Raw genomic sequence first — 22,771 nt, 5'->3', positions numbered from 1 at the left:
TCTTACACTTGACAGTGATTTTATATTTCTCACTGGGACCACTGACTGTTTCTGATTAGGCTAGTAAATGGTTCTTGTTAGATTTGTGCTGAAATTTGTGCTATTCCAAAATCAGGCTCACTAGTAACAGAACTGTTGACATCACCAGGAATCCCACTTGGACACTCCACCCAGCAGCCCAGCAGTACTGGAATTTACTTGAAACACTTAGGAGATTCAGTCCAAATATGGTTCTTTATTGACCTAAAGGAGTGTATTTCTAGGTGAGAAGGGCACAGAAAAAAATCAGCCTTCATCCAGACAACATCCTAAGCATTCATTGTGCTTACTTCAATAGTGTAATTCATTTTTTTTAATGGTACACATGACTGCTTTTGAATGTACTTGTAAGAGTTGTAGTTTTGCCTGAATCGGGCCAAAGGGCTTTGCTGTAAGTATGCTAGACAATTAAGGGGACTTTCAACTAATCATTACATCAATAATTTAATGTGTTTTTCTTTCATCTAAATGTGTACTGAGGCAGGTAAGAGAGGTACTACTTATACCTTGGAAGAGAAAAATTATTCTCTCCCTGGGCTCAAAGTTGCATATAATATGCAGAAATTAAACTGTGGTTTAATTGAAATTTGGTTGCAGTTTGAGGCCTTGCGCCACCTATTGTATTCTTTTTAATGAAGCATTGAAGGATGGCAGCATTAAAAAAAGTACTAATTTACCTCTGTTCTCTGGTTGTTTCAAGCAACAAAACACTTCTTTTTGTCCATTAAAACATCATTCTCAAGAAAATAGAAGTAACCCCCAAACGCTCATGATTGTCCTTAATAATGATTATATGCCTATCTATTATTAGCTTGTCTACCTTCTAGAATATATTTCGATTTTATTTTTTAATAAGAGCTTCATTGAGATATAATTTACATACCATAAAGTTCATCCCTTTAAAGTATACAATTAAGTGGCTTTAGTATATTCTCAGAGTTGTGCAATCATCATCAAAAATTTCAGAACATTTTCATCACCCCAGAAAGACACCATGCATCCATAGCAGTCATTCCCCATCTCCCCATCCCCTAGAAACCACTAATTTACTTCCTGTCTCTATGGATATGCCTGCCTATCCTGGATATTTCATATAAATAGAATCATACAACATCTAGCTTTTTGTGGCTGGCTTTTTAAACTTACCACATTTTCAGGGTTCACCCTTGAAAGGTTCATGTTATAGCAACAGCACCTTATCCCTATTTATGGCTCAGTGATATTCTATCATATGTATATACCATGTTTTATTTAGCCATCCACCTGTTGGTGGTCATTTGGGTTGTTTCCCCTTTGACCTATTGTGAATAATGTTCCTAGGAACATTTGTGTACATATTTTTGTGTGAACATATGTTTTCGATTCTCTTGGGTATACATTTACAAATGGAATTGCTGTGTCATCCAGTAAATCAATATTTAACATTTTGAGGAAATGACAAACTGTTTTCCAAAATGGCTACAGCACTTTATATTCTCACCAGCATACATGAGGTTTCAATTTCTCCACATCTTCATTAACACATATTGTTGTCTGTCTTTCTTATTTTAACCATCCTATTGTAGATCTAGGGTAACCCAATTTGGGTTTTTTTTTTTCCCTAATGGAGAATGGTATTGAGCATCTTTTCATATGCTTATTGGCTATTTGGATGTCTTCTTTGGATAAATGTTTATTCAAATCCTTTGCCCATTTAAAAATTTTTTTTACTTTTTACTATTTTAAGAGTTCTGTGTATATACTGGATACAAATCTCTGATCAGATATAGGATTCGTGAATATTTTCTCCCATTCTGTAGGTTGTCTTTTTACTTTCTTGATGGTATCTTTTGTTGCACAAAATTTTTAATTTTGATGAAGTCCAATTTATTTATTTTCTTATTTTGCTTGCACTTTCCATGTTGTATTTTAAAAAGCATTGCCAAATACAAGGTCAGGAAAGATTTACCTCTATGCTTTCTTTTAAGAGTTTTATAGTTTTAGCTATTACATTTAAGTCTCTATTCCATTTTGAGTTAATTTTTTTAATATGGTGTGAGGTAGGGGTCCAACTTCATTCTCTTACAAGTCGATATCCAGTTGACTGAACACCATTTGTTGAGAAGACCTCTTCCCTCATTGAATTGTCCTGGCTCCTTTGTCAAACATCACTTAACCATAATGTGAAAGTTTATTTCTGGACTCTCAGTTCTATTCCACTGATTCGTATGTTGCTTCTTATGGCAGTAGTACACTGTCTTGATTAGTGTAAGGTTATAGTAAGTTTTCAAATCAGGAAGTACAAGTCCTCCAGTTTTGTTATTTTTATCAAGATTATTTTGACTCTCCCAGTTCTTTGCATTTCTGCTTGAATTTTAGTATCCGCTTGCAAAATTTTTAGGAAACACCACGTTGGAATTGTGATAGGTATTGTGTTGAATCTTTAGATTCATTTGGTTATTATTGCCATCTTAACAATATTAAGTCTTCTGATCAATGACCATGGGATTTCTTTGCATTTATTTAGATCTTCTTTGGTTTTTAACAACAATGTTTTGTATCTTGTCATATGCAAGACTTGCACTTACTTTGCTAAATTTCTTCCTAAGTATTCTGGGGTTTTTGATGCTCCTGTACATGGAATTGTTTTTTTAATTTTACTTTCAGGTTACTCATTAAGAATGCATAGAAAAACAACTTATTTTTGTATATTGGTCCTTTATTCTGCAACCTTGCTGGACTTATTTATTAATTCCAATAATTTCCTTGTGGATTCCTTAGGATTTTCTGTACACAAGATTATGTCATTCACAATGACATTACTTCTTCTTTTTCAATCTGGATCCCTTGTATTTTGTTTTCTTGCCTGATTATCCAGGCTAGAACCTCCGTTACAGTGTTGAATAAAAGTGGTAAGAACAGAATTCTTGTCTTGTTCATAATCTTAGAGGACAGACTTTCATTTTTTCCAATAAGTATGACATTACCTCTTAGTCTTCACAGATGACATTTATCAAGTTGAAGATGTTCCCTTGTATTCCTAGTTTGTTGGATGATTTTTTTTTTTTAAAGAAGATGTTGGGGGTAGGAGTTTATTAATTAATTTATTTATTTTTGCTGTGTTGGGTCTTCGTTTCTGTGTGAGGGCTTTCTCTAGTTGTGGCAAGTGGGGTCCACTCATCATTGTGGTGCGTGGGCCTCTCACTATCGCGGCCTCTCTTGTTGTGGAGCACAGGCTCCCGACGCGCAGGCTCAGTAGTTGTGGCTCACGGGCCTAGTTGCTCCACGGCATGTGGGATCCTCCCAGACCAGGGCTCGAACCTGTGTCCCCTGCATTAGCAGGCAGATTCTCAACCACTGCGCCACCAGGGAAGCCTTGTTGGATGATTTTTATCATCAAAAGATGTTAGAAGTTGTCAGGTTATCTTACTGCATCTATTGAGATGATCACGCATTTTTTTGGTCTTTTTTCTGTTAATGTGGTGTATTATACTGAATGATTTGTGTATATTGAACCAACCTTGCCTTCCTGGGTTAAATCTGGCTTGGTCTTAGCGTATAATCCTTTTAATATGTTGCTGGATTCCAATCTGCTAGTATTTTGTTGACAGTTTTTGTGTCCATATTCATAAGTAATATTTGTGTAGTTTGTATTTATTGTGATGTATTTGTCTAGTTTTGGTACACTGGCCTTGAAGAATGTTTTGAAAAGTATTCCCTCCTCATCTATTTTTTGGAAGAGTTTGTGAAGGATTGGTGTTAATTATTCTTTAAACATTTTATAGAATTCACCAGTGAAGCCATCTGGACCTGGGATTTTCTTTGTGGGAAGTTTTGATTACCAATTCAGTTGTTTACTTGTTAGAGGTCTATTCAGATTTTCAATTTATTCTTGTGTCAGTTTCAGTACTTTATGTCTTTCTAGGAGTTTGCCATTTCATCTTGGTTATCTAGTTTGTTGATATTAATTATTCATAGTGTTTTCTTATAATTCTTTTATTTCTGTAGTCAATAGTAGTGTCCCCTCTTTCATTATTGATTTTAGTAAATTGTTTTCTGTCTCTCCCTTTTTCTTGATTAGTATAGCTAAAGGTTTGTCAATTTTGTTGTTCTTTTCAGTGAACCAACTTTTGGTTTCATTGATTTTTTTCTTTTGTTTTTCTATTCTATTTTTCATTCATTTTTTGCTCTAATCTTCATTATTTTCTTCCTTCTGCTTGCTTTGATACTAATTTCTTTCTTTCTTTTTTTTTTTTTTTTTTTGATTGCATTGGGTCTTGGTTGCTGCACGTGGGCTTCTCATCGCAGGGGCTTCTCTTGTTGCGGAGCACAGGCTCTAGGCACTCGGGCTTCGGTAGTTGTGGTTCACAGGCTCAGTAGTTGTGGCTCGCGGGCTCTAGAGAGCAGGCTTAGTAGTTGTGGTGCATGAGCTTAGTTGCTCCATGGCATGTGGGATCTTCCCAGACCAGGGCTTGAACCCGTATCCCCTGCATTGGCAGGCAGATTCTTAATCACTGCGCTGCCAGGGAAGCCCCTAATTTCTTTTTAAATTAACTTTTATTTTGACAAAAAAAGTTTTAAGTATTATGTAATAGGAAAAGGCTGATAATAAAAAGGAAGACTTTTCTTCTCTACTCTTCCTGGTAGCGCTCCCAGAGTAAGTCACTGTAATCATTTTTTGCTGCTCCTTCTGGTATTCATATCTATATTTTAAAATATTATACTTAAATCAAGTTACTTCACATTGTGCTAGGTGAAGATATACATCTTTTACATCATTACCCCCCAAACACACAACTTTATCCCCCACATCCTCTCAGTATAAATATATCACATAGTTCATAAAATCAGTCATCAGTGTTTCAGTCAATAATTATATAAATATTATTCACTGCAGAACCAAGTGGTATATTATAATTTTTTTTCTTTCTTGAACAACTTTTCATTTTTCCTGGATTAATGATTTTTTCTCTTTCTTAATTTACTCTGCATTTTTTCTGGAGCACTTTCTCTGTTTCTTCCTGAGAAAGTATACATGGGAGGTACAATGTTTGATTCCTTATTTTTGATGACAGATTGGCTAGAAATAGAATTGCAGATTAAAAGTATAATATTCTCTGAAAATTTTGAAAGCTTCTAGTGCTGTAATTGAATGCATGAAAATGATGCAATTTTTCTCTTATTTTGAAAGTTCTTTTATTTCCTTTCTCTGGAAGCTTTCAGGATCCTCTCTTTAGCCTTGTTGGTTTTCAGTTTCTTGATAATGTGTATAAAGTAAAGGAAATAGTTGGCAGTCCAATTCTTCATGCCAGACGTTTCTCTCCATCTTCCTCTTTTCAGCCCCCTATATTATACCTTATGTCTAAATTCTAGACACTCTCTGATACAATATTTCTAGAGAATAAGACTCAGATTTATTAAATTTTCCTCAAATTAATTCCTTTTCACCCACATAAATGCTCAACTGACAAGTCTGTATTCTCAGACTGCCATAGGAATTATTCCCTATAATTATCTGAATCAACTGATATTTAACAACTAGAAATAAGCATAATCTGTGGATTTGAAATTTTCACTGTGCATTTCCTCTTCATGATTATAATTATGGCTAATAAAAGCATTGTCTATTTCTGATCAAGTCAGAAATCATGAGAATACATTATTCCTAAGTCCCTGATTAGTCTATCCATGTAATTGAGTTTAGTGTGGAAATTATTTAGTGTGGAAAATTGTCAAAGGCTTTCACATCAATGGAACTATATAGATATTTCAGAAAATAACTCTGATATATGCTGAAAACACAATATAGAAAAGGTTCCATAATAAATAGGTTGATCAAAGATTATTCAGTAAAATATGCAAAGACATTTTTAAATAAATGAAAAAAAATTTTAATCCCCACTGAATGGCTGTATACTAAAATAAACTCCAGATGAGTAGAAAGAATTCCCAAAAGAAAATGGATGCAAGCATCTATTTAACTGAGTTTAGAATGGGAAAGAGCTTCTAAGCATGAAAACACTGGAAGAAATTAGATGGCAATAGGTTGAAAGATTTGATTACACAAAATTTTTAAACTTTTAAAAATAAAAAACCATAAAGACAGTAAAAGACTAACTATAAACTGCATAAAAAATATTGGCAACAAATATAGCATGGAATTAATAGCCTTAACGTTTAAGAGCTCTTGTAAATCAATTAGAAAAACATTAAAACCCAGAGAAGGGACTTCCCTGGCAGTCCAGTGGGTAAGAATCCACGCTTCCATTGCAGGTGGTGCAGGTTCGATCCCTGGTCAGGGAACTAAGATTCCACGTGCCATGTGGAGTGGCCAAAAAATTAAACAAAACAAAACAAAACAAAACCCATAGCAAAATTGGCAAGGACGTGAATATATAATTCTCAAAGCTGAAAAAGGTAACCAACAAACATGCAAAGTATCCTCACTAATAATCAGTGGGATGGAAATTAAAAGTAACGTGACACCTTTGAAATGAAAACTGATAGACTGATAATGCTCATTGCCATCAGAGGTATTGTGGGATGGGTGCTCTCTAGGACGCTGATGGGGACATGTACCTTTTCTTAAATGCTATTTGGAATTATGGCTTTCATGTTTATGCCCTTAATTTAGTTTTCCCAGTCTTGGAAATCCATCTTAAAATGCAAGATATGCTTGCATATATTCTATTCCAGATCTAAAAATGTCAAACTCAGAGAAACAGTAGAATGGTGGTTACGAGGGGTTTGGGGAGTAGGGGAAATGGGGAAATATTTGTCAAGGTATACAAACTTCCAGTTACAAAATTAACAAGTTCTGGGGGTCTTTGTATAGCATGGCAATTATGGTTAACAATACTGTATCATATACTTGAATGTTGCCAAGAGCGTAGATCTTAATTGTCCTCACCATAAAAAAGAAATGATAATTATGGACAGGATGGATGTGTTAGCTAATGCGCTAATGGTAATCATTTTGCGATATATAAATATCAAATTAATACCTTTCACATTCTTAAACTTATACAATGTTACATGTCAATTATATCTCAGTAAAATGGGAGGTAAAAATAAAAGATGTGATCAAAGGTTATTTATTTTATTATTTAAAATATTAAAACACAGAAACAAAATTCCAACAATAGTATAATAAATAAATTATGATATAGCCATACAGTGGAATATTATTTAGCCTATCAACATCTTGTTCTAAAAATATTTCATGATATAGTAACTATTTATAATAAATATTAAGTATAAAGGAATAGAAAACTACTTTTTAGGCAAGTAATTTTCTAAAAATCTTTATATTTATAAACTAATTTTTTTTTTTTGCATGGCCTCTCACTGTTGCGGCCTCTCCCATTGCAGAGCACAGGCTCCGGATGCGCAGGCCCAGCGGCCGTGGCTCATGGGCCCAGCCGCTCCGCGGCATGTGGGATCCTCCCGGACTGGGGCACGAACCCGTGTCCCCTGCATCGGCAGGCAGACCGTCAACCACTGCACCACCAGGGAAGCCCCCATAAACTAATTTTTAAAACTGGAAGAGTATATATAGTTTACTGAAATGTTAATAGTGATTATCTCTCCTAGGCATGAATATGAGTAATTTTATTTTCACATTAATACTTTCCTGTATTTTAAAATTTTCATAATACACAGAAATTATTTTTAGAACAGAAAAAGATACTAAATACTGTTGCCTATGATAGAGGCTTGCCTTATATAACTTGTTTCCTCCAAAGTAACCATTGTATGTAATTTGGCAGGATTTTACAAGAATATCAGTATTATATCAATACACCAATATTGTTCTAATTCATTATGATTAATTAACTAGGTTAGAAATCCTGTGCTTCATTAGAGCTTTCATCAGCTTTCTCACAGCCATAATACATTTTAGAGTTTACAGCCCTTTTTTTTTTGGAGGATAATGGGGTGACTTTTCCTATGGGCTGTATGTTTCATAATTCTTTTTCAATTTTGTGCCAATATTTTCCAAAATGACAGAACCTCATCATCATAATTCCACACATTTTTTACAGTCTTTTCATGGAGTTGATTTCTTCTGATTTTCACCACAGCCCTGAACAAGAAGTAGTGCAAGTTTTTAAGTCCTCTCTCAAAAAATAACATTCGTCTAGGGTCAGCATAAACCATTGAGTTGTGGTGCCAACCCACATCTTCTGATTCCAGATCTACTGTTTGAACTTTAGAAATTATCCAGTCCAGTCAGTTTATTTCATAGGTTAAAAAAATGAGACACACAGAAGCTAAGTGATACAGCCTAATTCATGGAGATAATGAGTGCCAGACCTAGAACAATCTCCTCTTCTGTATCTGCAACTAATACTTTTTCTATCTGTCCCCTCGGAGATGAGACCTAAATACTTAGCTTGAATGTTTCAACAAATATACAGACTCCTTAATTCACTCTCCAATGGATAGCATAATTTTTACTAAGGTTTTCTTAGAATTGGTTTATTATTTTACCAGTTTAGTCTTTGCATTGCCTAAGGATGCCTCTGAAGCAAGTTGACACAGACTTACTTAGTTAAAAGGTGTTTAAAGCAGCAAAGCCACTCAAACACTTTTCTTTGATGAGTTTTGGGGATTTTAAAAGGTGGTATGAAAAGCATTTTTGTTTTGAAGTTTTAGAAGGCATTTCTGGATTACAAGTGATTTAAGAATACTCTGGAAGATGTTACATCATGAAATCATGTTGCAATAGTAAAACAAATACATTAGCCTATTTACTTTTATTGCTCTTGCTGTTAACTGATTTCTGGGATAAATCTTGCTTATAATAATGTTTATCTTGATGATCTATTATTATCACCTAACCATCTTTCTCAAAGTATTTCTTATGCAATAATTTATGGTTACTTATTAAAGCATTTAACATTGTATAGTAATCATAATGCAAGCTAATCATTCATGTATTCCATGAAAATTTACTGCATGGCTACTATATGTCAAGCACTGAACACAATATAAAGAAAATAAATAGACAAAAATTCCTGTGCCTAGTGTACACATAGCCTACTGTAGAAGACACAATTCAAATTAACTCAAAAGATATTTGCTGAGCACCTATCGTATGTCAACGGGGCCAGACTAAGAAATGTGAGCACCTAAAGCAGGCTGTTACCTTAGCATCTCATCAAATTCATAATCCTTAAGGGTTTGTGAATAATTATTTAGTGGAGGCAGACAGAACATGATCTTTTTATTAACAAAAGTTGTACGTCTTTTCTTGTTGTACTTGTGGTTTTCTAAACCAGAACAATTCTTGATTAAACTCAAGCTATTTAGAATTTAGACAATAAAAAGTCCTTCATTTTGGTGTACAGCACTCCTCCATTCAGTTTTTTAAAAGTGGCATGTGAGTTGGGAGCTTTGGAAGATGTTTGGCACCTGGGTATAATCCTTCTTGCTACATGAATCAGTCCTATCAGCCTTCCCTTACTTTAGAATTCTGTGATCAGTCCTGAGAAGCTTGGCATCTCTGCTTCTTTTAATAGTTGTTGAGAGCAATCCTTTTGCACACTGACAAAACAAAACATAGTTTTGTCTGCTCAGAGGTTATCTTCCCTCCCTAAATCCACTTTGCTGTTGATTTACAAAGCAAACAAAGGATAAAACTCTGCCAGTGATAAATGTTTGCTTCTCTTTAGTGTTATATATCCTGCAACTATCAGTGCTTTTTCACCAAAATGATTATTCTTTATTTCAATGCAGTATCACATAGCAGTGTTATTGAAAATACTTTAAGTGAAAATCAGGGTTTCAATTACATTTGGTTGAGTGCATACAACACCATAGATAAACATAACTGCCAGATGAATGTAGACCATCTATATTTTCCAAATTCCCACATGTGCAGGCAGTGGTGGTCACGTCACAACCCACATCTCTTCTGGGAAGCTGATGAATTTCTTCTGATGTGTATAATAAGATGCTCCCAGATATCAGAAACATAAAATTGTTGTGGAAAAGTCATCAAAAGGAGGAAAGGTGTTAGGATTTTAGGCCTGGTCTCATGTCAGACTATCTCAATTCAAACTCCTAAGTTTATCAGTTGGGTTTTCATTCCTGAAATCTCTTTTCACACACTAAAAATATCAAAATTGTGTATAGAAATAAAATACAAATGCATACCTTGAAAAATACTATGTATAAAAGCAAAGCATCTAAAATCTATATTGTAAATATCCTTTAGGAGAATTTTTTGTCCTGGGCTAAATCTAATGTTAGTTTTAGAGAAAATGGCTTTTTTCTTGTAAGCCCAGACTTTTTTTCCCTTTTTCTTTTTCCCTTTTCTTGTTTTTCCTTTCTTTTTCTTTTCCTATCTCTTTCTTTTCTTTCCCCCCCTCCTTCCTTCCTTCCTTTCTTTTTTTTTTCCCAAGGAACTTCAAACTACATTTAAAGTTGGAATTCACTCTTTGGAGAATTCCCATTATTGATTCAATATGCAGAATGCTTCTGAAAGTCTTTGAATGATAAATGTTGGATAAGGAAGATCATTCATGGAATCTTTTTTAGTTATGCCTTGCTCACTTTTTTTTTTTTTTTTTTTTTTTGCGGTACGTGGGCCTCTCACTGTTGTGGTCTCTCCCGCTGCGGAGCACAGGCTCCGGACATGCAGGCTCAGCGGCCATGGCTCACGGGCCCAGCAGCTCTGCAGCAGGGAAGCCCTGCCTTGCTCACTTTTTAATGGGAGTTAAACTCCTATTATATACAACAATCTTTCTTTTCAATGGTCTCCTGTTAAATTTTCTGGAAAAATATTTCATTCTTATATATCAGTGCTAGTGCTGCATCCCAGAAATCTGACTATAGACCAACTACTTCTCTCCTTGAATAGATAAAAGCATCCTTTGTTGCACTGAAAGTTCCTTCAGACAATGCCTTTGACCAAATTCTTGCCAGGTTCAGAGATATGTGGATTCATAGCATCTTATCGTATACTCAGTCAATCAATTCCTTTTCAATCTGATTAATTTTCCATAGTATTAACCTTTCACTATGGATGGTAGAGGCTTAGTCTTGGTGGATTTGGAAGGCATCAACGTTGATTTTGTGTTAGTTGAGGTTGTTAGGCAGTCACGAATTCGAGTTTGCTACTTACCATGTTGTTTCAATTTATGATAAGAGTGACTGTGAAAAGAGAGGGCTGGGCTGCAAGTCAGATCACCTTAAATTAGGAAGCTTCTGTGTCAGAGCTAAGGAAATAGGCTGTGCTATCCTTGGAGAAGGTGTCTAATGCTACCTGAGAGATCTAAGAAGGTTTTGTAAGGGGAAGAGATTCCTGGATAAATTTTAGAGTATGAATAAAAGATTTTTGGCAAGAGACTTTGACGCACAGGGGACAGGACATAAAAAATTTGGCGGGCATGAAATAAATCGTGCATTCTAGAACCCGTGAAGACCACTCTGTGGCTCAATTGCAGGGTGCAGTGGGAGGTGAGGCTGGATACACAGGCAGGGACCAGAACCTGAAGAACCTTTTAGGCCATTCTAAGGAATTTGACAGACTCCTTTAAGTGTTGGAGAGCTGCAGAAGGATTTCTAGCAATCTTAGAAAGAAAACTGGCACAATGTGAAAGCTGCATTGGCATGGGGGTGAATCTGGAGGGAGAGTCCAATCAAGAGAGTGGTGCAGCTTATCAGATGACAAATTATTAAGTACTGAATTAAAACATGGCTGTGGAGATGGAGAAAAAGGGTACACTGGAGAGTAAATAAATAAAATTGACAGAATTTGCTGATGAATGAGGAGGTTAAGTCTGTGACTCACTTTTTTGACTTGAATGACTAGGGTAAAGTTTATATTTTTCCATGAGTTAGGGGATATAGCTGCAGTAGTTATATTATATACATGCAAAACCCATTTATACACACACAAATATATTAAATTGCACATTAAAATAAAAAGATAACTTTAAAAAACAAGCTCTCATGAGGCGATGCAAGCTTGCTGTAGCACACCATTACCTGTGACCTGTGCCACGTGATTTTGGGAAGCACTCCTCTCGATAGAGGCTGCAGCTAGCATGTGTGTGTGTGTGTGTGTGTACGTGCTCATATATGCTCACTTAATCTTGAATCATGGAATCATAGAGGTTTAGAACTTATAGGAACTTTGAAGATCATCTGTTACTATTTTTTTAAACAAATCAGGAAATTAATCAGGAGAGGTTAAGTTACCTCCCAAAGTAATAGAACTAGCTGGTTTTATTTTGATAAACACGCTACATCTTTTTTTTTTTTTTTTTTTTTTTTTTTTGCGGTATGCGGGCCTCTCACTGTTGTGGCCTCCCCCGCTGCGGAGCACAGGCTCCGGACGCGCAGGCTCCGGATGCGCAGGCCCAGCGGCCATGGCCCACGGGCCCAGCCGCTCCGCGGCATATGGGATCCTCCCAGACCGGGGCACGAACCCGCATCCCCTGCATCGGCAGGCGGACCCTCAACCACTTGCGCCACCAGGGAGGCCCACGCTACATCTTTTTTTTTTTTTTTTTTTTTTTGCGGTACGTGGGCCTTTCACTGTTGTGGCCTCTCCCGTTGTGGAGCACCGGCTCTGGACGCCCAGGCCCAGCGGCCATGGCTCACGGGCCCAGCCGCTCCGCGGCATGTGGGATCTTCCCTGACAGGGGCACGAACGCGCGTCCCCTGCATCAGTAGGTGGACTCCCAACCACTGCGCCACCAGGGAAGCCCAACACGCTACATCTTAATTTGAGTAGTTAGCTCTGCTGAGCCTCTTGAAAGGGATTAACCATTATGGTTGCCATTAACCATTAACTTACTAGCCCTATTTGAATTATTTTATTTATATGTTCTTTGTTTTACTGATGAAAATTATACCATGATCAGAAAATATCATAAATTCATATATTTGGTGATTTTTAAGAACATGGAGACTTTGTGATTATTGGATAAGCACATAAAAACATTAAGGCTGAAATTTGTATTTGGAGGGAGAGAAAGTATTTATACATTTAACAGAAGGAAAATGCTATGACTTAGGAATAAAAGATGTAATTATAAAAACAAAGATCCCAGTAAAGCTTTGAAAAGCAAAGCATTATGAAAACATCTACAATTTTTTATCATCTTGCAATGGCCTTGACGTGGTTTAAGTTGAGAGTTTAATATAAAAATAATTTCTCCCTGAAGTTATTCATTACTCCTTTTTACATGTTTTAAATAATTTGGTATTTTTTTCTTGTTTTAATAATGGTCAAGCTAAATCCTCAAGCTAATTAGAAGGTACAGTAATTTGCTCATGAAAAGGGGTCAAGAATCTTTGTAAGTGAATTGATTCCTTTGAAGATCAAATTGACCAAACTTGGACTGCCTCTCTCTTTTCCCATGTTCCACATATTTGTTGACATTTCCTGGAGGGTCGTCGGCACAGGCACGCTGATATTACACTAGATTAACGTCACGTTGCTGACAGATGAATGCCTTTACAATTGTCAATGGACGAGACACAGTAACATATCAGACCTCACTGGTAAATCAGGGAGAAAAGTGGGAAAGTAACCCACCACTGGAGATGTAAAGCACATCGTCCTAGGTTTAAAAATGATTCTTTAGGTTAATCTGTGAGCAAATTGATTGATGAAGTAATGAAACAGTACACTTGGGTAGGCATTGTAGCAACTACATTTAAACCCCTTTTTACTCCTGTTTTGGAAACTGGATGGCAATATTGCACAATAGAAGCAAATTGTGAGCTGAAAAAATATAGTTTTGACTCCCTTATATGTTCAAATCATTATGACAGGTGCCTTGGTGGGAGATAATTTTAATTATTCCTACTATTCCAGAAGCTTGAAATCCGTTTAGGTAGAGAGACTTTAAGTATCAGAAGAGTGAATATTATTGTCTTTAAATAATAACTGTTATTATTAACCCTATCCTCATATAGAGAATCTGAAGCCTCAAGTGAATAAAGAAATATGAAGACAGATAGCTTGTTAGCGGCAGCTCACTGTGGTCACGCAGTGGTCTTTCTGATCCCAGGGACTGTGAGCTTCAGCTTTGTGCCTCATTAAAATACATACTTATTGTTAAATGGCTTGGGCAAACAGTTGCTCTAGGAGTTCAGTAAAAACTAGAATATGGCGTGTTCTTTTAAATTCAGGCTATTGCAAGCTCTGAATATGGTGATCATAATGAACTTTCTTCATTTGGCAGAATCTATGGAGCTTTTCAAATGATAGATCATAACAGCCCCCCTAACTTTTAAAATTACTTATGTAATAGGGATTCTTGTTGGCAAACTTGCTCTAGAAACCTATGCATCTCCCAAGAAGATAAGTACTTATTAGAAGCTTATTTAAGAAATTTGGTCTACTCCCCAGGACAGTGAACAATGAGGATAGCTTCTGAACTCTTCTGAAAAATTACTGGTAATTATGGAAAATTAAGTACCAGTAGTACCAACATAGTTATTAGCACCACAAATTTGATAGAACTCCTCCTAAAAGAGAGCTATAAATTGCATAATATAATTCTGATAACAAATAAGGCCTGCCACCATATATCATAGCTGTATCTTATTATAACAAAAGAAAAATATATTATGGGTTAAAAATTGGAGGACCTGACCTCTAGGGACTTTTGACTCTGAGTTACTGTGACTTTAGCAATTTTTGAATACATAAATATATTTTTATATTTATATTTAAATGTATATATTTATGTTTATATGTTTATATTTTAACTATATATTTACATATTATATTTAAATATATATTTATATAAATATATATTTCTGTAGAATATTTGAAGTAAGTACTGTGCTTCTGTAAGTAAACCACCATGAATTATTTCTAGCTCTAAATGTGTTCAAAGTAGCCATTATTAACATGTCACACCCTGGGGCATGTAGAGCAGACACATTCATTGCTAAAAGCAATGGTACTTATGTTCTTAGTGGTCACCTGGGCTTCTGCTCTTTCTTCCCTCAAAGATAAGGTGCTAATAAGCAGACCCTTAAAATCACTAACCATGCACTTACTGTAGGGTTGGGCATTTTTATATTAAACTGTGATCTGAGGGATTTAAAGGTTTGTAAAGAAGGTGATGTACATGATGATTATCTGTCAACACGTGTGTGCGTGTGTGTGTGTGTGTGTGTGTGTGTGTGTATCCTTCCAGGGTTTTCGCAGCAATGTTGATGAGGTTAGCATCCAGCGCTCTTATATTTGGTGGAGAAAAGGAGCGATGCAAGGGATGTGGGGGCTGATAGAGGAAATGTGATAGAGTTGAAAGGGAACTGCAGTGAGCTGACTAGAAGCCCAAGGACTCAGACACTGTAGGAGAAGCGATCAAGAGAAATGTACTGAAAAGTTGGAGTCGAGAGCACAGTCTCAAGGAAGCATGAATTTAAAGATCAGGCCTGGAAAGCAGGCTCTCCCTCTGAAAAGACATCACAAGCTACCATCCCATCTTTGAACCAGATCAATGGCAATTTAATGTTAACAGTTAAAAGCGAGGACTCTGCACTCAGACTGCCTGGGTTTGAATCCTGGCCTAGCACCACTTACATGACATTAGGCAAATCAAGCAATAGATCTATGTCCCAGGAAAATGAGGGTAATAGTATCTACCTAGTAGGGTTGTTGTCAAGATTAATTGAGTTAATTTATGTAGAGCCCTTACAACAGTGCCTAGCAGGGGGTCAATTTCAATTCGTAATATGTGTTATAATAGTAATAACCATATATGCATGGTTTATATATATACATGACACATATATATATGCCTTATATATACCTCTACCAGTCACATTATTATTATTACTACTTGTATTTTTCACAAGCAAAAGACTTCAGAGAATGACACTGAGCACATAGTATGCTTCTCAATCCAGTTTTGAACTGCTGAGCCCTTCCTTCAAACAACATTAAATACTTAGAACAAGCATTAGAACCAGGTGCTCTGGTTGAATTAATGGTGGCTGAAGCTTTCCCTGCTGCCCATCCCTCTGACTCCCATGGAGACCCCTGGGTACCACTATGGAGCACATTTTGAAAACTGCTGATGTGGTGGGAAGAATCCAAGGCTTGGCATCAAGACCTGGAATCAGGTTCCATCTGCCATTAACAGGCTGTGTGACCTTCAGCAGGTGTTCCCTGAGCCTCTGTTTCCTGATCCATACACTGTAAAGAGTTAGACTAGTTCAACGGTTTTCAAACTCTTCCACTTCAAACTCCTAAGTGTTCCAGAGAAGTGCACCAGGACCTTTTGGGGAGTGGGTGGTAGGGAGCATGCTGGGTGAGGAGAGGGAATCCAGCAACTTCCAACAGGGCTCCCCTGTTCATATGTAGGAGTTCTGTAATATTTGCTTGAAGAATGAGTACCACTGCTAGAGAAATTTTGACTAGATGATAAAAGTTTCTTCAGTTTCAGTTATTCTCTAGTTCTCAGAAATTCACTCATTGAACCACAGTAGAAGAAGTAAGAGCATGAATGAAATTCTAAATCTGAAGAAACTGAGTAATAGGGGAAGCAGTATGGACTATTCACAAGGTGCTGTGCAGTGACCGATATATATCAGTATCTCTGATATCCAGGGAAAAAGCAAAACCTCTGTGACATGAATGTTATTTGGATACTTTGGGTTTTTTGTGTTCATGGGAGCATACACTGGCACAATGATAATAAGTTTGTGGATCAACGAGAAATATTACTGTAGGAATAGTATATACTTAAAATCTGAAGACAACTAAAATGAACAATTATTTAAACATTGTATGTTGCAGGACTTTTCTTGGTGGTTAGTGATTTCAGAAAATATATCCCTTCCAAAGTAAATGTCAAATTAAAATTATACATTTATGATTGCCGTGTCGCTATCAGAAGTATATGTGAGCTCACAAGCTCTTGACTTGGGCTTCCATGGTGGCGCAGTGGTTGAGAGTCTGCCTGCCGATGCAGGGAACGCGGGTTCGTGCCCCAGTCCGGGAAGATCCCACATGCCGCGGAGCGGCTGGGCCCGTGAGCCATGGACGCTGAGCCTCCGCGTCCAGAGCCTGTGCTCCGCAACGGGAGAGGCCGTGGCAGTGAGAGACCCACATACCGCAAAAAAAAAAAAGCTCTTGCCTTGATTGAGATTTGAATAATGAAATGTATTTAGGTAAATCAAGTTTCCATGTTCTCTCTGGAAATAAAGCTTGTAATTGATGAGTCTGTGGGTCATGTTTATGGCTTAGATTGGCCCTAAATTTAGCCCCTCTCATATTCACCTTGCTAAAAGCAATGGAAAACCTATAAACATATGTGAATATATAGGGAGAGTGGTAGCATCTGTTTATCTGTAATTTCAATAATGATTAATATGCAACAACAAGGGCTGATTACCCTTATAAACTTCACATATAATGTGAGTTGAAGGCTGCCCAGTGATTTTTCTCTTCAATTATATTTCCCTCCCACCATTCAAAACTCTCACTACTGTGTCATTGTGTGTGTGTGTGTGTGTGTGTGTGTGTGTGTGTTAAAGTATAATATTTTCAGTTTCATAGCTGAAATATGTTAGCTTGGAGCAATGTCACCCATTAACACTTCATCATGGCTTAGTCTATCAGACTACTTCCAGAGACTCAAGTCCTGGGGGACTGACCCTTGTAACAATGCAGTGGGGGATAGAAATCAGAAAGGTATGCAGCATGGAGGAGGAGTGTGCATCCACCTGGAGACCAGAGTGGGGATGTGGGCAACCATGAGGTCCTGTTGGGCTGGACAAAGGGCAAGATGTTGACTGAGGGGTGCACATATGGAGGGGAAATGCAGAGGCCAAAAGTTGCCTTTTGTGACCTAGCCCAGTGCCTTGTACATAATCCATCTTCAGTAAGTGATGGCTGAATCAGATTATTTTTATCCTAGGCTGGTTTTGGCTAGAACTAAACTTGAGGTTTAATGTTAATATATTTTAGTTATTAAAAAGATTTTGTATGGCTTATTTTCTGAAATCAAAATTTTTAAAGAGGCATGATTTCCTGTTTTAAATTCATTTAAATAATACCTTTTGTGCCAGAAAAGAATCTTTTTTAAGGAAAAACACTTCAAATATAAAGCATAAATAATTCTTCCTTTAATAAGACAGTTCCTATTATAACCATTGAATAACACATCTGCTGCAAGGATGTTATTTTTTTCACCAGTCCATGTGCACAGCTCTGATTAGAGGAGGTAAAAGATGCACATCTCCTTCAAGTGGTGAATTAGACCCAGTGGGGAAAAGGTGTATTTTATTATGACAGACTTTGTAATTATGAAAGCTCCAAATAGGCCTCTTTAAAAAAAAACACTTTAAAAATGTAATTCTCCATCTCAAATCTGTTATGGTGTTATGGTGACTGTTGATTTCAGAAAAAAGTACATTAAGAGCATCTTCCTCCAGTGCTAATATCATTATTGCACCACAAAACATTTTATATCAAGGTCTCCTGGAGAATAAATTTTAATAAACATCCTTTCCATACTTTTTCTTCTACCCAAGATTTGCTCACATCTGCAGTTTTCAGAATAAGCCCACAAATGTTACAGTATCTTTACAAAGTAAAACCAATCAGAAGATAATTCTCAACCCGGGTGTCTTGGTTTAAGCCTTGACTCTATTGTTCATTTTTATCTCTGTTCAGAGGCACTTTAAAAAAAAAATCATATCCACATAACATTTAAAAATGGGGTTTTAAAAAAGTTTAAAAAATACATTGTTATCACCAAACATATTACAAGATTTGTATTAACCTTTTTCTGTTCATTTCCAGGGCTACAGCAACACACAAAGGCCAGGTTATCTTCAAAGATGCTTTAGCCCAGCAATTGTGTGAACAAGGAGGTAAGAATCATCTTTGACTTCTTCGTATTGGTTGTGTCAAAATTATTCATGGTAGGTCCTATGTACTGAGTAAGCATTTCATGACTATTACTTGATCGTGGCACTTTAAAAATGGAATTATTGACCCCTTAATATCTCTAATAATTATTTAGTTACTACTTATTGGTGAAGATCTGTAGAGTTCTGAAGATACTAAGTGTGAGTGAAATAAACCAAGACAAAATTTATATTCTTTTCAGTGTTTTTTTCTAATGAGTTATATTTAGTTGTCCTGGAAATATAAATCTTACTAATTTTAGAATTTTACAAAAACACACCTGCATAACTTACCACTTAAATTTCATGTTAACTATGTTGAAAATATTTGTTTATAGCTTTTAATATTTGAGTGTGTTATAGATGATCGTGTATGTAGTATCTATATGCTTGTTTCAACTGTGTGCACTATTAATTTCAGATGCAACATAATTTTAGATACGTTAAGTGTACATTAAGTAGTCACATTAAGCTTTGTGACTGCCTCATACACATCCAGAGTCTCACCCATGCCAAAGTCTCATAGATGCACATATGTGAATGTATGCACATGCACACAATGAAAAATGTCATCCCATTTTCACCATCATCATAGGCATATTATCAATTTTTGTTTACAGAGTTCTATTTTGGGGGAAACTTGTTAACTTAAGAATTACATTATTGAATGTAAAGGAAATTATCTCTCTGCTAAGGAGACTCTAATGGGTTTAAGACAGAAATTAGGAAAATTATGTGGGTTTTTGAAAGGCTTAAGAAAGTACCATTTATTATTTATAGTCATATATATCACCAATATGGCTTTATCTAAGTAATGAGACACTTGATGACCATTACTGGCAAACTTCTGATTGTTTACCTAATAACTCTTGAATCAGAAAACCCCATTCTAATTCTAGTTTCACATATGTTATCAGTGTTCTTAGTTTATTTGAACAGATTTGTATTCTGTGACTTTTGAGAATGCAAAAATGTGATAGCCTTTGTGTAGGCTCAAGAAATCTACCACAATGTAAATCTTTTTCCAGACTATAAAAATGTTCGCATTACTGAAAATATAGAACACCATATAGCAGTGAACGTTAATATCCTGAAAACTGCATAGTGTCAGGAAATGACATGTCTAATTTTACTGACATTTATCATTGCCTAAAAGCTGATTTCTTTTAAGCCTTGAATTTTTGAGTCTCTTCTGTTATAAATGAATTGTTGGGATTGGGTTCATTTGAAATGAAAAGAAAAAACAAAGAAAAATCAGTGGGAAAAAATTCTCAACCAGTGAGGGAAAAAAATGCCTTACATAATAGTAATGTTACACACGACCATGATTTACATGATGGTAGACTGGGATGTTATTAAAAATTCTATTCAGCCCAGGACCAGAGGAAAACATTGAGCTTTTTCAACAGCACCTAACCAATTGAAATTATATCAATCCATCCAAGATAGGGTGGAAAGGATACTAACAAGAATGATTGCTTCCTGCTGTCAGGAATAATAAGGGAAATAATTGGTGCTATAAAACATATATTTATTTTGGCCCTCTCCACTTTTAATTAAAACATTAATTATCTCCTCAAATAAAATAACATAAATTTAACATGTAATAATATCCTATGCATTGGATGAGGAATATCTAATATAAGTATTAAAGAGAGTAAAATGACAGTCTCTATATACCTGCTACCGGACAATGCCTTTCAGTCACAACGTACTTGGTAGGTTTGTTGATTTTAATTAAATTAAGGAATTTAAACAAAACAAATTTTGCTTGTGGAGCTTGAGGATAGCTATTATTACAAGATGATTGCTGGCTAAGCATATTAACTATTTTTTTTATTGAAGTATAGTTGATTTACTATGTTGTGTTAATTTCTGCTGTACAGCAAAGTGATTCAGTTATACATATATATACATTCTTTTTTATATTCTTTTCCATTATGGTTTATCCCAGGATATTGAATACAGTTCCCTGTGCTATACAATAGGACTTTGTTGTTTATCCATCCTATATATAATAGTTTGCATCTAAGCATATTAAAAAAGTAAAAGAATCAGAAAACATACTAACGAGGTCTTAGATGGCACGTAATCTTGATCCCCTTCCTTCAAAGACATTCAGTGAAGGATTTTATTCTGCAGACATGTATCCAGCACCTGCAAGCCCCTGTCCTAGTGCACAGTGCTAAATATGGATATAAAAGTAAAAACAGCCATTTCCTGTTCTTGAAGGCTGGGCTGTAAATGGCAGGTCAGTGGATCACAGAGGTAGCTAGATTCGCCTGGGGTGGTTAGGAAAGACATCCTGAGGATCAAGTCCTGAAGGGTCAGACACAGTTTAAGAAAAAATAGGAGAGAAGATTCCATCTCTCTCATCCTTCCCATTGCTACTGACCCGCCTTAGATGAGGACCCATCCCCTCCTTGGGGAATTGCTTACTAGCCTCTTCCCTAGTCTCCCTGCTCCCAGTTCCTCTGTGCTCTATACAGAGCTGCTAAAATGGAAATAGGATTCTACCATTTCCCTGCTTCCAACCCTTCAATATCTCAATTGGAGGCAATAGTTTATCTCCAGAGTAGAATCCCTACTGCTATCCGAGGAAAGTCCTGTACAACCTGGCTTCAGTTTTCCTCCCTGCCTCATTTCTTGTCATCCTTTCCTTTCTCCTTAAAATTCCTGGCATGCGTGTCCCTCGATCACCAGTGTTATTGGCACTCTATACCCTCCCTGTCTTCTTTGCCCAGATGACCCGTCTTCATCTTCTCGTCTTCTTCATCTAGCTCAGGCTTTCAGACCCTGCTTTGGTATTACCTCCACCTGATAAAAAAAAGTCTCTGATCCCCCTCACAGTCCTCCTCGATCTGGTCTTGGCGACTCTCGTGCATGGTGACATCACTCCGAAGGCACAGTAATAATGCAAATGGAAACACTGTCAGCACTATTATGTGCCCGACTGCACCCTAAGCACTCCACAAACGTGGACTCGTTTAATCTTTACTGCAGGCCCCTGAAGAATGAACTGTTATCGTCTGCACTTGACAGATGAGGAAACAAAGGCACAGTGAGAATAACTTAAGGTCACACAGCTAGAAATTGACCAAGCTGGGATTGGATCCCAGGCAGTTTGGCCAGTAGCCCATGGTATTAGCATTCATATTACATTGCCTTTCAAAGAAATCCCTTCCTTAAGCATGCATTCGTTCATTTGATAACTGTTTATTGTGTGTTGTAATAAGAACGTTAACGCACGTGCCTTGTCTGCTGTTCACTATAAGCTCCTTGAGGGTAGGGACTGTGCTCTTTATCACTGAATCTCTAAAGCCTTCCACGATGTCCAGTGCATAGTGTGCACCCAATAAATGTTATTGAATGAACGTGTAGTTGGAGTACAGTGGTTGATTTCAACGTGTTGGCCTGAGGAAGCTGCTTTCCATCCCACAGGGCTCTCCAGCAGCCTGCTGAGTAGAGAGGCAGGTTGGAGAGACATCAGGATATAGATGCTGAGGAGGCAATGTACTCATCCAGGGAGTTCCCCGGAGAAGGGAGGAAGGGGCCCAGTGTGGAATGCTAGCCATTGCAGGGACGGAAGAGGGAACTCTGGGAGAAGGGGCAAGCTTCAGAAATGGGGGTACTAGGGAGGACATTTCAACATGGAAGAGGCGTTCAAAAGGGCCAGAGGCTTCCAAAAGAATGGTGAGGAGAACAAGAAAAATGCTAAAGGGTTTTTCAGTTAACAGGTCATTGGCAATTTATATATGAGGATGGTTTCGCGAGAGGCCAGACTACATGAGCATCTGAGCATGTTAAAGCTCAGGTTGGAAAGGTCTTGCCCAGGGTTTGGAGTCAGACAGTCAAG

At 36.8% G+C, this 22,771-nt stretch overlaps 1 protein-coding gene across 2 annotated transcripts in view; it reads left to right on the top strand.

The window, feature by feature from the left end:
- The window catches only part of RELN (reelin), a 527,861-nt gene that overhangs the window by 203,200 nt on the left and 301,890 nt on the right, over positions 1–22,771 (top strand). For both annotated transcript variants that reach the window (XM_060107639.1, XM_060107638.1), the window contains exon 4: positions 18,809–18,879. In XM_060107639.1, the coding sequence (XP_059963622.1) occupies positions 18,809–18,879 (71 nt within the window). The remainder of the gene's footprint in view (positions 1–18,808; positions 18,880–22,771) is intronic.

The sequence above is a fragment of the Mesoplodon densirostris genome, chromosome 9 (assembly GCF_025265405.1).
Source record: "Mesoplodon densirostris isolate mMesDen1 chromosome 9, mMesDen1 primary haplotype, whole genome shotgun sequence".
NCBI lineage: Eukaryota > Metazoa > Chordata > Mammalia > Artiodactyla > Ziphiidae > Mesoplodon > Mesoplodon densirostris.
The sequence above is the reverse complement of the archived record's forward strand: the minus strand, read 5'-3'. Positions and strand labels throughout refer to the sequence as shown.